Source organism: Muscardinus avellanarius (assembly GCF_963383645.1).
Source record: "Muscardinus avellanarius genome assembly, chromosome: 3".
Taxonomy (NCBI): Eukaryota; Metazoa; Chordata; class Mammalia; order Rodentia; family Gliridae; genus Muscardinus; species Muscardinus avellanarius.
The window spans coordinates 12,350,190-12,367,942 of NC_137788.1; the positions used below are offsets into that span (position 1 = coordinate 12,350,190).

Below are 17,753 nucleotides of genomic sequence, written 5' to 3' on the forward strand. Positions count from 1 at the left end.
GTCCCGCTCGCCCCTCCTCCCGCTCCCCCCGCCCGCGGCCGCCCGCGCGCATGCGCCGCCGGAGCGCGAGGGTCGGCTCCGGGCGTGCGGCGGCGGCAGAGCGGAGCTGCGGGGCCCGAGGGTCGGAACCTGGGGGAGAGGGATGGTCTCTGCACCGGGGGGAGCCGCAGGAGCCGCCGCCGCTGCCGACGCCACCGCCGCAGCCGCCGCCGCCGCCGCCCCGGCGCCCGCCCGCCGGCGCTGACGGGCTCGCACGAAGCCGGCGACGGGGAGCCCGCGGCCGCCGGCGCGCCGCCCAGCATGGTGCGGGAAACCAGGCACCTCTGGGTGGGCAACTTGCCGGAGAACGTGCGGGAGGAGAAGATCATCGAGCACTTCAAACGGTGAGGGCCCGTTGCGGCGGCGCAGCCCGGCGCGCGGCTGGCGTTGGCCCGGCCCGCCATGGCTGACAGCGCCGCCGGCCCTCCGGGGCGCTCCAGGGCGGCGGGCCCGCCGGGTGCGGGAAGCCGGGCCGCGCCGCCCGCCGCCCGCCCGCCCCCTTTGTGAGGCGCCGGGGCCGGGGGCGCGGCGGCGGGGGGCGCGGCGGCGGGGCCGGCCCGGCTGCCCTGGCCGTGGAGCTTTCTGCGGCCCTGCGGTTTGCTCCCGAGCCCCCTACCAGAGCGAGCGAGGGAAGGACAGGGCGTTCTTACTAGTGAGTCACCCTGGGGAAAATGGGCTGCCCCGCTCGCGGAGGGAAGTGGGCGCAGCGGCCGGAGAGGTCGCCTTTCATGCTGCTGCTATTATTATTATTATTATTATTATTGTTATTATTGTTATTGTTATTGTTATTATATGGTGTAGGGGTGACCCCGGGGAGCTCTATCTCTGACCCACACCCCCGACACTGTATTTTTTTTTTTAATTTTTTATTTTGCAACCGGGCGTTCCTAAGTGGTCGCCACTGCCTCCAACCTGCGATCCTGCCCCCACCCCCGGCCGCCCGGGTCTCGGGATTGCGCCCCGCGCCTAGGCTGAGCCCCTCTGAGATGGAGACTCGTCGATTGTGCCGGCGGCGGCTGTTACCGAGGTATTAAATCCTCGCCGCCGGGGCGCGCGTGTGCGCGTGTCCGCGTGCGAAAAGGAGCGGCGCAGAGCGAGGCCATTCATAACCTGCCTGGCCGGCCGTCCTCGGCGGGCCCGGGGCAGGTGCGCGCTTCTCGGACGCCCGGTGTTCACCGCGGGCGCTGGAGAGACCGGCGGGGGCGAGGTCGGGAGTCCAGACCCGCCTCGGTGGCCCGGGACTAGGAGGACCCTGCGGGCTGCGGCGGGAAGCAGATGGGAACTTTCCCGGCGCTGCTCCACCCCTGGCCCGCCCCCCGCCCGGAATCGTCAGCGTTGGGGTGGAAAAGTCACTTAGGTGCAGAGGATCGGAGTGGAAACCCCACCGACAGGCGCTCGCTGGAGTCTCCTTGCCGACTTTGCGGGTCTCTGCAGGGAAAACTGGAATGCACCGACGTGCAAACACGTGCATTGCAGCATTCGCCCCGCTCCTGTGTGTTCTGTAGCCCGATGTGTCATTTCAAATTAATGCAGAGCCTAAAGACTTTACGTGCCTCCGGCGGGGAGTTTGACCCCGCATCTAGATGGGAGAGTAGGGAAAGGAGCAAGAAAGTAGTCCCAGGCAATTCTGCGAGGTTTTTAAGTGGGTACTGCTGCGGTCCGGCTCGTGAATGACTTTCTAAAATGGCGGCGAGGGCTCACTTTGTGTGGGAATCAGCCGAGCAGAGCGCAGAGCACAGAGGGAGGAGGCGGCGAGCTGCCTGGGAGAGCAGCAGTCTGAGGAACACTGCTGTGTTAAAAGAGGGCTTAGTTGGCACATTGCTCACGGCTGCATTTAAAGGAATATTTACCCATTTTCACCAAAAGCATGCTACTGATAAAAGCAGGTTTTATTTTAAAACTAACCAGATGGTGTGCCCCTGAACACTTTATTTTTTGTGGTACTGAGGGTGAAACTTAGGGGCTTTTCTACCCCCGGGCTATATACTCTCAGACCTATTTTATAGTTTATTTGGAAAAAGGGTCTCACCAAGTCGCTGAGAGCCTCACTAAGTATTTGAGGCTGGCTTCGAACCCGTGCGATCCTCCTGTCTCAGCCTCCCAAGCGCTGGGATTACTGGCGTGCGTCACCATGCCCGGCAGAACACCTTTATTTTTAAAGGCGACTTTTCATTTTTAAGTGAATTTATTTGAATGGGTAGTACGTTAAAAGAAATACACAGAAAAAAATCTCTCTTTTACCCCTGACCCTGGCATTCCTGGTTTCCATACTCTTCTCCCCAAAACAAGTAATTTCTCTTTCTGGTTTCATGTTTATGTTTTTGTGCACCTACAAGGAATGTTCTTGCTGATACAGCTATGGAGCTAAATGGGCCAGACTTTTACTCCTCTGTGGAATCGCTTTGTAGAATGTGTGATGGCTACTGGCATGGGAAATGAGATCTGAATAGTTTAAATGAAAGAGATAAAAAAGATAATTTTACCAGAATGATGAGCTTTGCAAGAAAATTTAATGGTCTTCATCTCTGGCGTGGTGTAGAAGTCAAAATGAGAAAAGCCGTGCAATACCTGTATTAAAGCTAAAGCCTGGGCTGGGCAGTAGGCAGTGGTAGAGAGCTTGCTGCATGTGCCGGGCCCTGGGTCTGATCTCATCACTGCAAGAGCCAGAGCAAACCAAAAAACAAGCTCAAGTGCCTCTTCTTTTCCCAGCTGATTACAGCATTAACTAATAACTGTTTTACAGGATTAAGAGGTGTACACTGGGAATACACCATATAAAATGTTTTCAAGGTGAATATTCTATTAACAGTGACTAGGCTTTTGCAGTATTTGGGTTAATCAAAGACTACAGGTGGAGCCGGGCGTGGTGGCGCACGCTTGTAATCCCAGCACTGGCTGAGACCGGAGGACGGAGGTTCGCGGACAGCCTCAGCTACTCAGTGAGGCCCTCTGCAACTTAGTGAGACCCTGCTTCGAAATAAAGAATAAAAAAATAGGGCAAGGGGTGTAGCTTGGAGGTCGAATGCCCCTGAGTTCCATCCCAGTACCGCCAAAAAAAAAGACTACAGATCTCTGTGGGGGCAGGGAAATTTATAGATATTTTAAGGTGGGGAAAATGTCAGTTTTTCCATTTATATTTGATCAGTGTTTTTGGTTGACAGTAGACTGAGGGAAGGATGCTGATTTGGCTTTTTTCCCTTCACTGCCTAAGAAAGACCAAACCCATAATAGAACATAATCAGTATTTTTAAAAATTGGCTTTACCTTCATGCATAATAAAGCTATTGTTTTCACTCTCTTACAGCTTTCTGTATACTGAATTAAAAAAAACTAAATGAGGACTCTTTCTGAATCAGGTTTTAGTTAACAAAGATTCATTACAAGGGCACAATAGAGAAAGTCCTTTCCTTTGTACGTTAGCTGGGCTGAAGGGGGAGGGAGGGATTCGACAACAATTGGTTGCTGTCTTTTAGTTGTGAGAGAGAGGTGTGTGCAAAGTCCATCCTTCAGTTAGAACCAGCAAAGGAATAGAATACTTTAAAGACTTGAAAATGCTTTTATTTTTGGATTTATGCCCTGAAGCCTTATTTTTGGATTTTAAGTCAGTCAGCTCTTAGGTTTTTCCCATCAACTTCCTATCCTTTAGTTTTCTATACTAAGTCTAACATACAGAGGTTGAATAAAGTAGACTTTCATGTCAAAATTTTGTCAAAGTATGAGAAACATTTAAAATGTATTTTGTTTTTGGTAATTAAATGTTTTATCACATGGTTCTCCTTGAGTGTAAGTAGCTGGAATAAATGTTATATGTCACATATATCCAAGTATCTTTACTTCTTGGATATAATGTAAAATTATATTGGAGATTTTTGTCCTTAGTTATTAGACTTACTTTTAGACTTAAAACCAATTTTACTTATTGTAGCCTACATCGTTGCTACATTGTTTCTTCATTTGAAGACCAGATAGTTTTTTTCTTTTTTCTTTTTTTGGGGGGGGCGTACTGGGTATGGAACCCAGAGGCATCCTACCTTTGAGTTACCCCCCACCCCTGTTTTTTATTCTTTTCCTGGAGCAGGGTTCCACTGAGTTGCAAAGGGCCTCATCAAGTAGCTGCGGCTGTCTGCAAATGGTGATCCTCTTGTCTCAGCCTCCCAAATGCTGGGAGTACAAGCCTGCGCCCCACGCCTGGCGAAAACCAGATAGTTTCTATAAGGACTCTGGTTTATTTAGAAAGCCTCCCAAATGCTGGGATTACAAGCTTGTGCCACCACGCCCGGTGAAACTATTTTCATGTTAGGCCTTTTCTTTTTCTTTTTTCTTTTTTTTAAAATTTTACTGGAGATTCAACCCAGAGGCTTTTTACCTCCAAGCTACACCATCAGACTTTTAAAAATATTTTTTTTGTTTTGAAAGGGTCTTGCTAGGCTGTGGAGGCTGATCTGGAATCTGTGTGAGCCAGCATGCCTGGATGATGATGATGATGATGATGATGATGATGATGATGATGATTATGATTATATTTTTTGGTTGAGGTACTGGAGATTGATCCAGGATCATTTTACCTCTGAGTTACACTCACTATTTTATTTTATTTTTTATTTTGATGGTACTGGGGATGGAACCCAGGGGCATTCTACCTCCGAGCTACATCCCCGGCCCTATTTTTTATTCTTTATTTTGAAACAGGGTCTCACCAAATTTGCGGAGGGCCGCGAATTGCGATCCTCTGGTCTCAGCCTCCCAAATGCTGGACTTAGAATTACAAGCGCGTGCCACCACGCCTGGCCATATTGTTATTATTTGTGTGTGCCTGTGTTACTAGGGATTGAACCCAGGGCATTCTACTTTTGAGTTACATTTTCAGCCCTATTTTATTTATTTTTTAATTTTGACTAAATTGCTGAGTTTGGCTTTGAACCTTCGATCCTATCTCATCCTCCCAAGTACTGGGATTATAGGCATGTGCCACCACGCTCAGTTTATTTATTTGTGGTACTCAAGATTGAACCCAGGAGCATTCTACCTCCCAGTTACACCCTCAGCCCTTTTTTTATTCTTTATTTTGGAACAGGGTCTCACTAAGTAGTTGAGACTGACCACGAATTTGTGATTTTCATGTCCCAGCTTGCCAAGTACTGGGATTACAAGTGTGTGCCACCACGCCCAGCTTTTTAGTTTTTTTTTTTTTTTTTTTTGCAGTACTAGGGATTGAACCCAGGCATTCCACCTCTGAGCTACAGCCTCAGTCCTATTTTTTATTCTTTAATTTTGAAACAGGGTCTCACTAAGTTGCAGAAGGCCTCACTGAGGTTGGTCTTGAACCCGGATCCTCCTGTTGCAGCTTCCCAAGTATTGGGATTACAAGTATGGGCCACCACCCCTGACTAATTTTTTTTTTTTTTTTTGGTGGTACTAGGGGTGGAACCCAGGTGCTTTTCTTCCGGGTTATACTTCCAGACCTATATTATACTTTATTTGGAAACAGGGTCTCACTAAGTTGCTGAGAGCCTCACTGAGTAGCTGAAGCTGGCTTCGAACCTGTATAATCCTCCTGTCTCAGCCTCCCAAGTGCTGGGATTACAAGCTGCGCCACCACATCTGGCTAAAATTTTTAAATTTAAATATTTGGCCATACTGGGACTCGAACCCAGGGACATTCTATCTCTGAGCTATACCCCCAACCCTATTTTATTTTTATGTTGAAATAGGGTCTCATGAAGTTGCTGAGGGCCATTCTCAGAAATTTAGTGAGACCCTATTTAAAAAAAAAAAGAAAGAGCCGGGCGTGGAGGCGCACGCTTGTAATCCCCGCGCTTGGGAGGCTGAGACAGGAGGATCGCACAGGTTCGAAGCCAGCCTCAGCTACTTAGTGAGGCTCTGGGTAACTTAGTGAGACCCTTTTTCAAAAAAGTATAAAAAAAAAATAGGTCTGGGAGTATAGCCTAGAGGAAGAAAGCCCACCACCAGTACCACCGGAGGGGGTGGGAGAAACAGACAAAAAACCGGGCACGGTGGTGCACGCCTATTATTCTGTTTTTTGGGAGGCTGAGGCAGGATTGCAGGTTTGAGGACAGCCTCAACAATGAAGGGAGACTTTCAGCAACCTACTGAGATGAGATTCTGTTTCAAAACAAAAAATAAAAAGGTCTGGGGTATAGCTCAAAGGCAGAATGCCCCTGGGTTCAATCCCCAGTACCACAAAAATAAATATTTAAATGGATGAATTAAAATATAAAGGTCTGAGGGTTTAGTTCAGAGGTAGATGTCCCTGGGTTCAATCCTCAGTACCAAAAATAAGAGCAGATGATGGGTATGGTTTTATTGGTTGGATTAAGTTTATCTAGCCTTCAAGTTTTCTTAAGCCCTCTTTAATTAAAACATTTTTTTCTTTCTTTTTTTTTTTTTTTGGCGGTACTGGGCATGGGACCCAGAGGCATTCTACCTCTGAGTGTCACCCCCAGACCTATTTTTTATTCTTTATTTTGAAACAGTGTCTCACTGAGTTGCAGAGGGCTGAGGCTACCCTTAAACCACATCCTCCTGTTTCGGCCTCCCAAATGCTGAGATTACAAGCGTGTGTCACCACGCCTGGCTTAAAACATGTATAGTTTTTCATAGAAAAAAGGAATGTAAAACCAGGCATGGTGGCGCACGCCTGTAATCCCAGTTCTTGGGAGGCTGAGACAGAGGCAGGATTGTGGGTTCGTGACCAGCCTCAGCTACTTAGTGAGGTCCTCTGCAACTTAGAGGCTATTTCAAAATAAAGAATAAAAAATAGGGTTGGGGTGTAGCTCGGAGGTAGAATGTCCCAGGGTTAAATCTCCAGTACCACAAACAAAACAAAAACAAAAACAAAAAACTGAAGGTAGCTCAGTGGTAGAGTACTTGCCTAGCATACTCCAGGCCTGGGAATATCCTCTGCCTCTGCGTAGATCTGGGAGAGCCTCAGGACAGGGATGGCGGGAGGATCATAGTATAGCCAAAGGCGGTGTAATCCATGATGCAGGAATAGGTTAATAGAATGTGCTTATCAGATGTAGGAGCAACAGAATACATAAGGTGGAATAAAAAGGTTTTCTGACACATGGGCCAACCTTGGAAAGACATTAATGTCTTACGTAACAATGTCTCACTGAGTTGCAAAGGGCCTCACTAAATAGTGGAGGCTGTCCTTGAACCACCATCCTCCTGTCTCAGCTTCCCAAATGAGATTACAAGTTTGTGCCATGCCTGGCACTTGAGCACCGTGTGTGTGTGTGTGTGTGTGTGTGTGTGTGTGTGTGTGTGTGTGTTACTGGGGGTGAAACCCAGGGGTTTTCTACCTCTGGGCTATCCTCCCAGACCTCTTTTATACTTTATTTGGAAACAGGGTCTCACTAAGTTGCTGAGCGCCTCACTCAGTAGCTGAGGCTGGCTTCGAACCTGTGCGATCCTCCTGTCTCAGCCTCCTAAGCGCGGGGATTACAAGCGTGCACTCTTGAGCAGCTTTTGTGAGTGGTTGTTTTTACTATTTTCATGCTGATGTATAGATTTAGGGATCTTCTTGAATTCAGGCACTTTGCCTGTGTGGTTTTGTTGAGGGGGCATCTGTCCTACTCTTTTTTTTTTTTTTTTTTGTGGTCCTGGGGATTTAACCAGAGGCGTTTTACCTGCCAGTTACACCTCAGCCCCCATTTTTTTTTTTTTTTTTTTTTTTTGTGGTACTGGGGCTGGAACCCAGGGGCATTCTACCTCCAAGCTGCACCCCCAGCCCTATTTTTTATTCTTTATTTTGAAACAGGGTCTTACTGAGTTGCAGAGGGCCTCACTAAGTAGTAGCTGAGGCTGTCTGCAAACCGTGATCCTCCTGTCTCAGCCTCCCGAATGCCCCTCTTTTTTGAAACAGTGTCTCCCTACATTGCTAAGGTGATCTTCCTGTCTCAGCCTCCAAAGTATTGGGATTACAGATGTGCACCAAATATGTTTGGCTTGTCTCTCTTGATTTATAAAAAAAGCTTTATATATTAGGAAATCATTTATTTCTCAAATGTTGCCAGTATTTTTCCCTATTTGTGTTTTGACTTAATTATTTTGCTATATAGGTCTAGTACATTTTGCTGTATTTTTGTGGTATTGGAGACTCACCCAGGGCCTTGTGAGTGCTAGGCACAAACTCTACCATTGAGCTATGCCCCTAGCCCATTAGTTTCGTGCATGTTGTATGTGGGGTTTTGGAGGAGTTGGGGATTGAACTCAGGTTCCATAGCGCTAAGTGATACCCTCAGCCCCTTAAAATTTTTTTTGTTTTGTTTTGGAGCAGGGTCTTGCTAAATTATAGCACGCTGGCCTAGCACCTTCCTTAGCCTCCTCAGTACTGGGATTAATTATTATAGGTGTGTGCCAGTGTGCCTGGCGGGTATTGTAATTTGTATATGGCTTGATGTTTGTGGTCTTTATTTGTGTGACAGGGATTTTATACCATGTCAAGTTTTTCCCATTCTCCAGATTTTACTATATAACACAACAGTAGTTTTTGGGCAGATAATACATATCAGCAAACTGTTGTAAATCAGAAAATTGGGCCCGGATTGTAGCTCAAGGTAGAATGCTTCTGGGTTCAACCCTACTACCAAAAAGGGGGGGGGGGGGTCAGAGAGGGAAACCAGTCATCTTTTTTTTGTTAAGATTGAATAATTTTAATTTTAGATGAAAAGGTACAAACCAGTTTCTTGGTTTAAATATAAAACCAGTGGGTTGACTTATAAATTAGTAACTCATTCATAGTTCTTTTTTTTCTATAAAAAGGTAGTGTGTTAATGTTACTGCATTATTCCAGATACTTTGATGTTGTAATGGATAAGACATGTGTAACCTGATCATCGCAATGGATACATTTATGACCTGAATTTACAGGAGGAATAATTTTGAATTTTATTTTTGGCCATGTGGAGATTGAATCCAAGGCCTCCTTCAGTACTAAGCAAGCACTCATCCCCAGCCTTTTAAAAGAATATACAGAAGCCGGGCGTGGTGGCGCACGCTTCTAATCCCTGTACTTGGGAGGCTGAGACAGGAGGATCCCACAGGTTCGAAGCCAGCCTCAGCTACTTAGTGAGGCTCTCAGCAACTTAGCGAGACCCTGTTTCCAAATAAAGTATAAAATCCAGAGGTAGAACCCAGAGGTAGAAAAGCCTCTGGGTTCCACCCCCAATACCACACACACGCACGCGCACACACACACATAAATAAATAAAAATATACATATATAAGTATATATTTTTTTTGTGGTGGGGATGGAATCCAGGGTCATTCTATCTTTGAGATATACCCTCAGCCCTATTTTTTATTTTTTATTCTGAAACAGGACCTCACTGAGTTTCAAAGGGCCTCACTATTTAGTAGCTAAGGCTGTCTGGGAACAGTGATCCTCTTGTCTCAGCCTCCCAAATGCTGAATTACAAGTGTGCGCCACCATGCCCAGCTATATATTTTTTTTCTAAGAGAGTTTCTTGCTAATTGTCCAGCCTGGCAATCCTTCTACCTCAGCCTCTGGAGTAGCTGGGATTACAGAGATGTGCCCCTGAGCCTCTCAAGTTCATTTGCTTTGAATATGAACAGTTTGGTGATGATTAGGTTAGAAGGGCAGAAAAGTGAGCAGTGCACAAAGACATTGGTATTTGTGTACGTATGTGTTGGGGGTGCTGGGGATTGAACACAGAGCCATTCTTCCTCTTGGGCTATTCCCCAACATTTTTTTCTTGGTGGTACTGGGGATGGAACCCTTCTACCTCTGGGCTACACTCCCAGACCTATTTTTATATTTTTATTTTTGGAAACAGGGTCTCTTAAGACAGCAAGGCTGGCTTTGACCTGTGTGATCCTCCTGTCTCCACCTCCCAAGTGCAGGGATTACAAGCATGTGCTACTAAGCCCAGCTTATTTTTTGTTTTTTGAAACAGGGTCCTGCTAGGTTGCTGAGGCCATCCTCAAATCTGTGATCCTCCTTTTTCTTGGGGAGTAGTGAACCCTAGGACATTCTACTCTGAGGTACACCCCAGCCTTATTTTATTTTGATTTTGAAACAGGGTATTGCTAAGTTGCTGAGGCTGGCCTTCAACCTGGAAGGACTGGGATAGCCTCTCAAGTACTGGGATTTCAGGAGTGTGCCACCACTTCTGGCTCTAATGTTTTTTGACCTGTGATTCTCCTGTCAGTATCACAACTTTTAAGACCAGACTGAGCAGTTTGTCTAGGCCCTGGGGGTGTGGCTCAAAGGGAAGAATGCTCTGGATGCAGTCCACAGTAATGTACACAATCCTGTAACTGTTGCATGCAGAGCAGTATTTTGAAATTTTGAAAGCAGTACCCTAAAGAGGGTTTTTTTTTATTTTTTATTTTTTTGCAGATCTGGTGATGGAACCCAGGGGCATTCTACTCCTGAATTACACCCACAGCCTTATTATTATTTATTTTTATTCTTTATTTTGAAACGGTCTTACCTAGGTCTCACTAAGTTGCAGGAGGGCCTCACTAAGTAGCTGAGGCTGTCCTTGAACTGTGATCCTCCTCAAAGGCTGGGATTACAAGAATGTGTACCACCACGCCCGGTGGGACTTTGTTTTTTTTTTAAACCTGGAAAAAGAAGTAATGTTAGTGATGATGAAAGACGCGGGTCTGACTCTTTTCTTTTGTGGCCCTGGGGATGGAACCTGGGGATGCTGGCAAGCACTCTATCACTGAGCTACCCTAGTCCCTCAAATGTGGTATTTAAAACCTAGGGCTTAACTGGCAAAGATGAATTAGCTATAAACTAGAATGTGTTATTTTCTCAGTAGGGTGTAGTTCTGTGGTCTTGTTTCAAAACTGATGCAGGAAGGATTGTTCTGTGTAATAGAAGTAGTGTAGTAGAAGGACTTTTGTGACAGGTGTGGCAGTTTATTACTGCTGTTTCGACTGCTTTTTTTTTTTTTTTTTTTTTTTGCCCCCTCTTGGTACTGGGGATTGAACCCAGGGCCATTCTATCTCTAAGCTACACTACACTCCCAGACCCATTTTTACATTTTTTAAATTTGGAAACAGGGTCTCCTAAGCCAGTGCGCGGCTGGCTTCGAACCTGCTCGATACTCCTGTCTCTGCCTCCCACGCCACCACGCCCGGCTGAACATTACTTTTTAAAAAAAATTTTTTTGTGGCACTGGGGATGGAACCCATGCTCATTCTACAACCAAGTTACCATCCCCAGCCCTATTTTTAAATTCTCTTTTCTCCCTTTCTTTCTTTCTTTCTTTCTTTTTTATTTTTTGTGGTACTTGGGATGGAACCCAGGGACATTCTACGTCTGAGCTACACCCCAGCCCTATTTTTTAGTCTGTATTTGGAAACAGAGTCTTACTGACTTGCAGAGGGCCTAAGTAGTAGCTGAGGCTGTCTGCGAACCGCAGTTCTCCTGTCTCAGCCTCCCGAATGCTGGGATTGCAAGCATGTGCCACCACGACTGGCTAGAATATTACACAAACACACACACACACACACACACACACACACACACACACATATTTTTTGTACTGAGGATGGAACCCAGGAGCAATCTACCTCCAAGCTACACCCCCATCCCTATTTTTTATTCTTTATTTTGAAACCGGGTCTCACTGAGTTGCAGAGGGACTCACTAAGTAGTAGAGGCTGTCCGTAAACCGTGGTCTTCCTGTTTCAGCCTCCTGAATGCTGGGATTACAAGCGTGCGCCGTTACGCCTGGCTCTTAGAACATTACCTATATTAAAAATTTTTTTTATTCTTTATTTTATCTCACTGAGTTGCAAAGGGCCTAAGTAGCTGAATATAACCTGCTTTTTTTTTTTTTTTTGGGCACTGGGGATCGAACCCAGGGGCATTCTACCTCTGAGCTAAATCCTCAGCCCTACTTTTTTATTCTTTGTTTTGTTTTGTTTTGTTGGTACTGGGGTTCCTGGAAGCCCTTCTACCTCCAGGCTACACTCCAAGACCTATTTTTACATTTTTATTTGGAAACAGGGTCTCTTAAGCCAGCGTGGCTGGCTTTGAACCTGTGCGATCCTCCTGTCTCTGCCTCCCAAGCGCGGGGATTACAAGCGTGCGCCACCACGCCCGGCTTTTATTCTTTATTTTGAAACAGGGTCTTACTAAGTTGCAGAGGTCCTAAGTAGCTGAGGCTGTTCACAAACTGTGTTCATCCTGTCTCAGCCTCCCAAATGCTGGGATTACAGGCATGCACCACCATGCCCAGCTGAATATTATCTATTAAAGCCATGTGATTTAATAACCAAGTTAAGATCAGAACCCTATTCTCCTTTCTCATAATTTCTTATTTTTCCTTCTCTATCTTTGCTCTTAAATGTAAAACCTCAGGCCATTACTATACTAAAATTAAGTTCTTTAGGAAATTTCTTTATTTATTGTTTTGGTGGTACTGGAGTTCCTGGAAACCCTTCTACCTCCGGGCTACACTCCCAGACCTATTTTATATTTTTTTATTTGGAAACAGGGTCTCTTAAGCCAGCAAGGCTGGCTCCAAACCAGCGCGATCCTCCTGTCTCCGCCTCCCAAGCACAGGGATTACAAGCGTGCGCCACCACGCCTGGCTCTTTAGGAAATTTCTAAGGACTGTTAGTAGTTATTATACCAGCATTGTCAAATGTTGAAAGGAGGGGAAATACGGAATTATTTTCGGTAGGTTATTTTTTTCCTTGGTGATGCTGGGATGTAATCCAGGTCCTTAGGCTTGTTAGGCAGTGCTCTACTTCTGAGCTGTGCCCCCAACCCCTCATTCTGTCTTGAAAACTTAGAAGAATACAGTTGCCTTCCCTTACCAACCACAGATTGAAAATATTTGGAAAAAGTTGTACCTCAACTGGACATGTACAAACTTTTTGTGTTGTCGTTATTCCCTAAATAATACAGTTTAGCCTTTTTTGAGTGGGAAGGGAGTGTGGTTTTTTTTTTGGTGGTATTGGGGGTGGAACCCAGAGACTTTCTACCTCCGGGCTACACTCCCAGACCCATTTTATAATTTTATTTGGAAACAGGGTCTCACTAGGTTTAGGTTGATGAGAGTCTGATTACTTGCTGAGGCTGTCCTCTAACCGGTGATTGTCCTGCCTCAGCCTCCGAGTACTGAGATTACAGATATGTGCCTGAGTTAGGAGATACTGTCTCTTTTCTTTTTGGCACTGGGGATCGAACCCAGAGACGTTCTTACCTCCAAGCTAATACCCCTAGCCGATTTGTTGTTTCTTATTTGGAGACAGGGTCTCATTAGGTTGCTAAGAGCCTCACTAAATTGCTGAGGCTGGCTTTGAACCTGTAATCCTCTTGTCTTGACCTCCGAAGTTCTGGGATTACAAGCATGTGCCACCACATTTATACTGTCTCTTAAAAAAAAAGTAACGGGTACATGCACACATAGAGCCAGGCGTGGTGGCGCATGCTTGAGACAGGACCACACGGGCTCGAAGCCAGCCTCAGCTACTTAGTGAGGTTCTTAGCAACTTAGTGAAGCCCTGTTTCAAATAAAATATAAAATAGGTCGGGGGTGTAGCCCGGAGAGGCCCCTGGGTTTCATTCCTAGAACCACCAAAAAAAAAAAAAGAAAAGAAAAAAAAAAAAAAGAAAAAATAAAAAGATATATACATAGTATTTGCAAATGACTTACCTTTTTGTTTCTTTTTTTTGTAAAAAGGGGATTTTTTTGTTGTTGTTGTTCAATTGGGGATTGAACCCAGGGGTATTCTAACTCTGAGCTATACCCCCAATCTATTTTTTTTTTTTTTTTTTTTGCAGTTCTGGGGATGGAATCCAGGGATGTTTGACCTCTGAGTTACATCCCCTGCATTATTTTTTATTATTATTATTATTATTATTATTATTATTATTATTATTATTATTATTTGGTGGTACTGGCGTTCCTGGAAACCCTTCTACCTCCGGCTACACTCCCAGACTTATTTTATACTTTTTTTTTTTTTTTTCTTTTTGGGGGTCTGGAGATGAAACCCAGGGGCATTCGACCTCCAAGCTACACCCCTTGCCCTATTTTTTTTTTTTAATTCTTTATTTTGGAACAGGGTCTCACTGAGTTGCAGAGGGCCTCACTAAGTAGCTGAGGCTATCCGTGAACCGTGATCCTCCAGTCTTAGCCTCCTGAATGCTGAGATTACAAGCATGAGCCACCATGCCTGGCTTACTTTTTTTTTTTTTTTTAATTTGGAAACAGGGTCTCTTAAGTCAGAGAGGCTGGCTTCGAACCTGCGCGATCCTCCTGTCTCAGCCTCCCAAGTGTGGGGATTACAAGGGTGCGCCACCACGCCTGGCTAGAAATTGACATTTTGTACTTAACTTCTGGGAGCATATTTCATTGGTTCTCTGGAAACCTTTAACAAAGGCTTGTCATTGTAAAAAAGGAAATCTGTCAAGTTGTGATTTGATTATTCCTGCACATTTTTAGTTAACAAATGTTGCTAGAGTCTGGAGTTATACTCAGTAGCACACATATGCAAAAAATTGAGTAAACATTTAATCTCAAATATTAAAGGAAACTTGTTTGCAAAGAGTAGTCAAAATCTGGGCATCAAGCTGGGTGTGGTGGTACAGGCTTGTACCTCCCAGCATTCAGGAGGCTGAGACTTGAGGATCATGGTTTGCGACAGCCTCAACTACTTAGTGAGACCCTCTGCAACTTACTGAGACCCTGTTTCAAAATAAAGAATTAAAAAAACAAAAAATAGGGCAGGAGGTGTAGCTCAGAGGTTGAACGTTCCTGGGTTCCATCCCCAGACCTGCCCCCCAAATAAGTCTGGGCATCATGTCAGGTGTGGTGGTGCACACTTGTAATCCTAGTACTTGAGAGGCTGAGACAGGAGGATATGGATTCCCAGACAGTCTCAACTACTTAGTGAGGTCCTCTGCAATTTAGTGAGATTCTCTTTCAAAATAAAGAATAAAAAATAGGTCTGAGGATGGAGCTTGGAGGTACAATCCTGGGTTCAATCCCCAGCAACACACACACACATACACACACACACACACACAAATCAGGGTATTATACTTACCCTATTTCCACAGATATGAAGCTTTAAGTAGTCTTTTTGTTTAAATAAAATTTTGGATCTACCAGGCATATCAGGTGGACAGGAATGTAGATTTGTAATATCTAACCAAATTACCTTTTTTTACCTTTTGTAAGTTTGTAGATAGATTTGTATTATTTCCAAGGTGCTTGCACGCTTTCTCTTTTTTTGTGATACTGGGGTTTGAACCCAGGTTTGTTTTACCTCTAAACTATACTACCAGCCTTTTTTTTTTTCTTTTTTCTTTTTTTTGTAGAACTGGGGATTGAACCTAGGGGCCTTCTACCTCTGGGCTACACTCCTAGACCAAGTTTTTATATTTTATTTGGATACAGCGTCTCACCAAGTTGCTGAGAGCCTCACTAAGTAGCTGAGGCTGGCTTCGAACCTGCACGATCCTCCTGTCACAGCCTCCCATATGCTGGGATTACAAGTGTGCACTGCCACACCTGGCTCCCCAGCTAATTTTTATTTAAAATTTTTATTTTATTTTGGATACTGGGGATTCAGTTTAGGGACATTCTATTTCCAGGCTACACCCCTAGCACTGTTTTATTTTTAATTATTGTTGTTGTTGGTGTGTGTGTGTGTGTGTGTGTGTGTGTGTGTGTGTGTATGTGTGTGTGTCTGGGGTGGAACCCAGGGGCATTCGACCTCCTAGCTACACCTCCTGCCTTATCTTTTATTCTTTATTTTGAAACCGGCTTATTGTGGAGGGCCTCACTAAGTTGCTGAGGCTGTCCTTGAACCTGTGATTGTCCTGTCTCAGCCTCCTAAGTACTGGGATTACAGGTGTGTGCCACTATACCTGGCTCCAAAGTGTGCTCTCTTTAAGTAAAAGTAATAAGAAAGTGAGCTCCCTTGTGGGAAGGTGTACTTTGAATTTGTCTCATGTGCATATATCTATATATAGAATTTTTTTTCCTGTGGAACTAAGGATTGAACCCAGAGGCAGCATAGCATACCCAGCTTGCCTGCTTGCTTGCTTGCACATATATATATATACTGGATATGGAACTCCAGGGCATTCTACCTCCGAGCTACACCCCATCCCTATTTTTTATTCTTGATTTTGAAACAGGTTTTCATGGAGTTGAAAAGGGCCTCACTAAGTAGCTGAGGCTGTCCTTGAACTATGCTCCTTCTGTCTCAGCCTCCCAAATTCTGGGATTACAAGTGTGTATCATCAAGCCTGGCTATTTATTTTTTAAGATGAAAGAATATCTGAATTCCAGCCCAGTGTAGTGGTGCATGCCTGTAATCTCAGTACTTGAGAGACTGAGACAGGAATATCGCAGGTTCCAGGCAAGCCTCAGCAATTTAGGGAGATTTCAGCGACCTAGTGAGACTCAGTTTAAAAACAAAAAAGCCAGGCATAGTGGTGCATGCTTTTAATTTCATTATTTGGGAGGCTGAAACAGGAGGGTCACAGATTCAAAGCATCTCAGCAATTTAGTGAGACTGTTTCCAAATAAAAAATAAATCTGGGGATGTACGAGGTAGAAGGCCTTTGGGTTCCATCCCAAGTATTGCATGTGGCCGTGTACGCGCATGCACACGTGCGCACACACACACAACCCCTACCAAAAGCCAGGTGTGTTGGCACACACCTGTAATCCCAGTACTTGGGAGGCTGAGCCAAGAGGATTGCAGGTTTGTAGCCAGCCCTAGCTACTTAGTGTGGCCTTCCACAACTTAATGAGACCCTGTTTCAAGATAAAGAATAAAAAATAGGGCTGGTGGTGTAGCTTGGAGGTAAATGCCCCTGGGATTCATCCCCAGTACAGAAAGCAAGCCCTCCAGCCAGCCTTTGTGGTGTGTAATTCTGAGACAGAATCCCCCTGGGTTCAAACCCCAGTAGCCCTTACCCCCAGAGTTAGACTATATCCTGGACTAGTGGTGCACACCTATAATCCTAATACTTAGGAGGCTGAGACAGAGAGGATAACAGGTTGGAGGCCTACCTCAACAGCGTAGTGAAGCCCTGTTTCAAAATAAATTAAGGTTGGGGTTGTAGCTTGGAGGTAGAATGCCTTTGAGTTGAAATCCCCAGTGGCCTCCCAGAATAGAAAAGAATGAGTAATATAATAACAGGTTGTAAATATCTGTTCTAAAAAGAAAAGTATAATTGCAAATGAGAGTTGTTTAAAAAGTTACTTTAAGCCAGGCGTGGTGGCAGATGCTTGTAATCCCAGCATTTGGGAGGTTGAGACAGGAGGATGACATAGGTTTGAAGCCAGCCTCAGCTACTTAGGCTTACAGCAACTTAGTGAGACCCTGTTTCCAAATAAAGGGTTAAATAGGTCTGAGGGTATAGCTCGAAGGTAGAAAAGCCCCTGGATTCCACCCCTAGTGCCACCAAAAAAAAAAAAAAAAAAACTTACTCTAAGCTGAGCATGGTGGTGCATGCTTGTAATACCAGTACTTGGGGGGCTGAGACAGGAGTATTGTGCAGGTTCGAAGCCAGCCTCAGCTACTTAGTGAGGCTCTCAGCAACTTGGTGAGACCCTGTTTTCAAATAAAATATAAAAACTAGGTCTGGGAGTGTAGCCCGGAGATAGAAGCCCCTAGGTTCCATCCCCAGTACCCCCCCCCACACACACACACACAAAGTTACTTTAGAGCCAGGT

General features: G+C 45.2%; 1 protein-coding gene across 2 annotated transcripts in view; it reads left to right on the forward strand.

Moving 5' to 3' along the window:
• Positions 1 to 300: 300 nt before the first annotated feature.
• Positions 301 to 17,753, forward strand: part of SPEN (spen family transcriptional repressor) — a gene marked incomplete at both ends in the record, with an annotated part of 83,993 nt that continues 66,540 nt past the window's right edge. For both annotated transcript variants that reach the window (XM_080692274.1, XM_080692275.1), the window contains one exon: positions 301 to 383. In XM_080692274.1, the coding sequence (XP_080548400.1) occupies positions 301 to 383 (83 nt within the window). The remainder of the gene's footprint in view (positions 384 to 17,753) is intronic.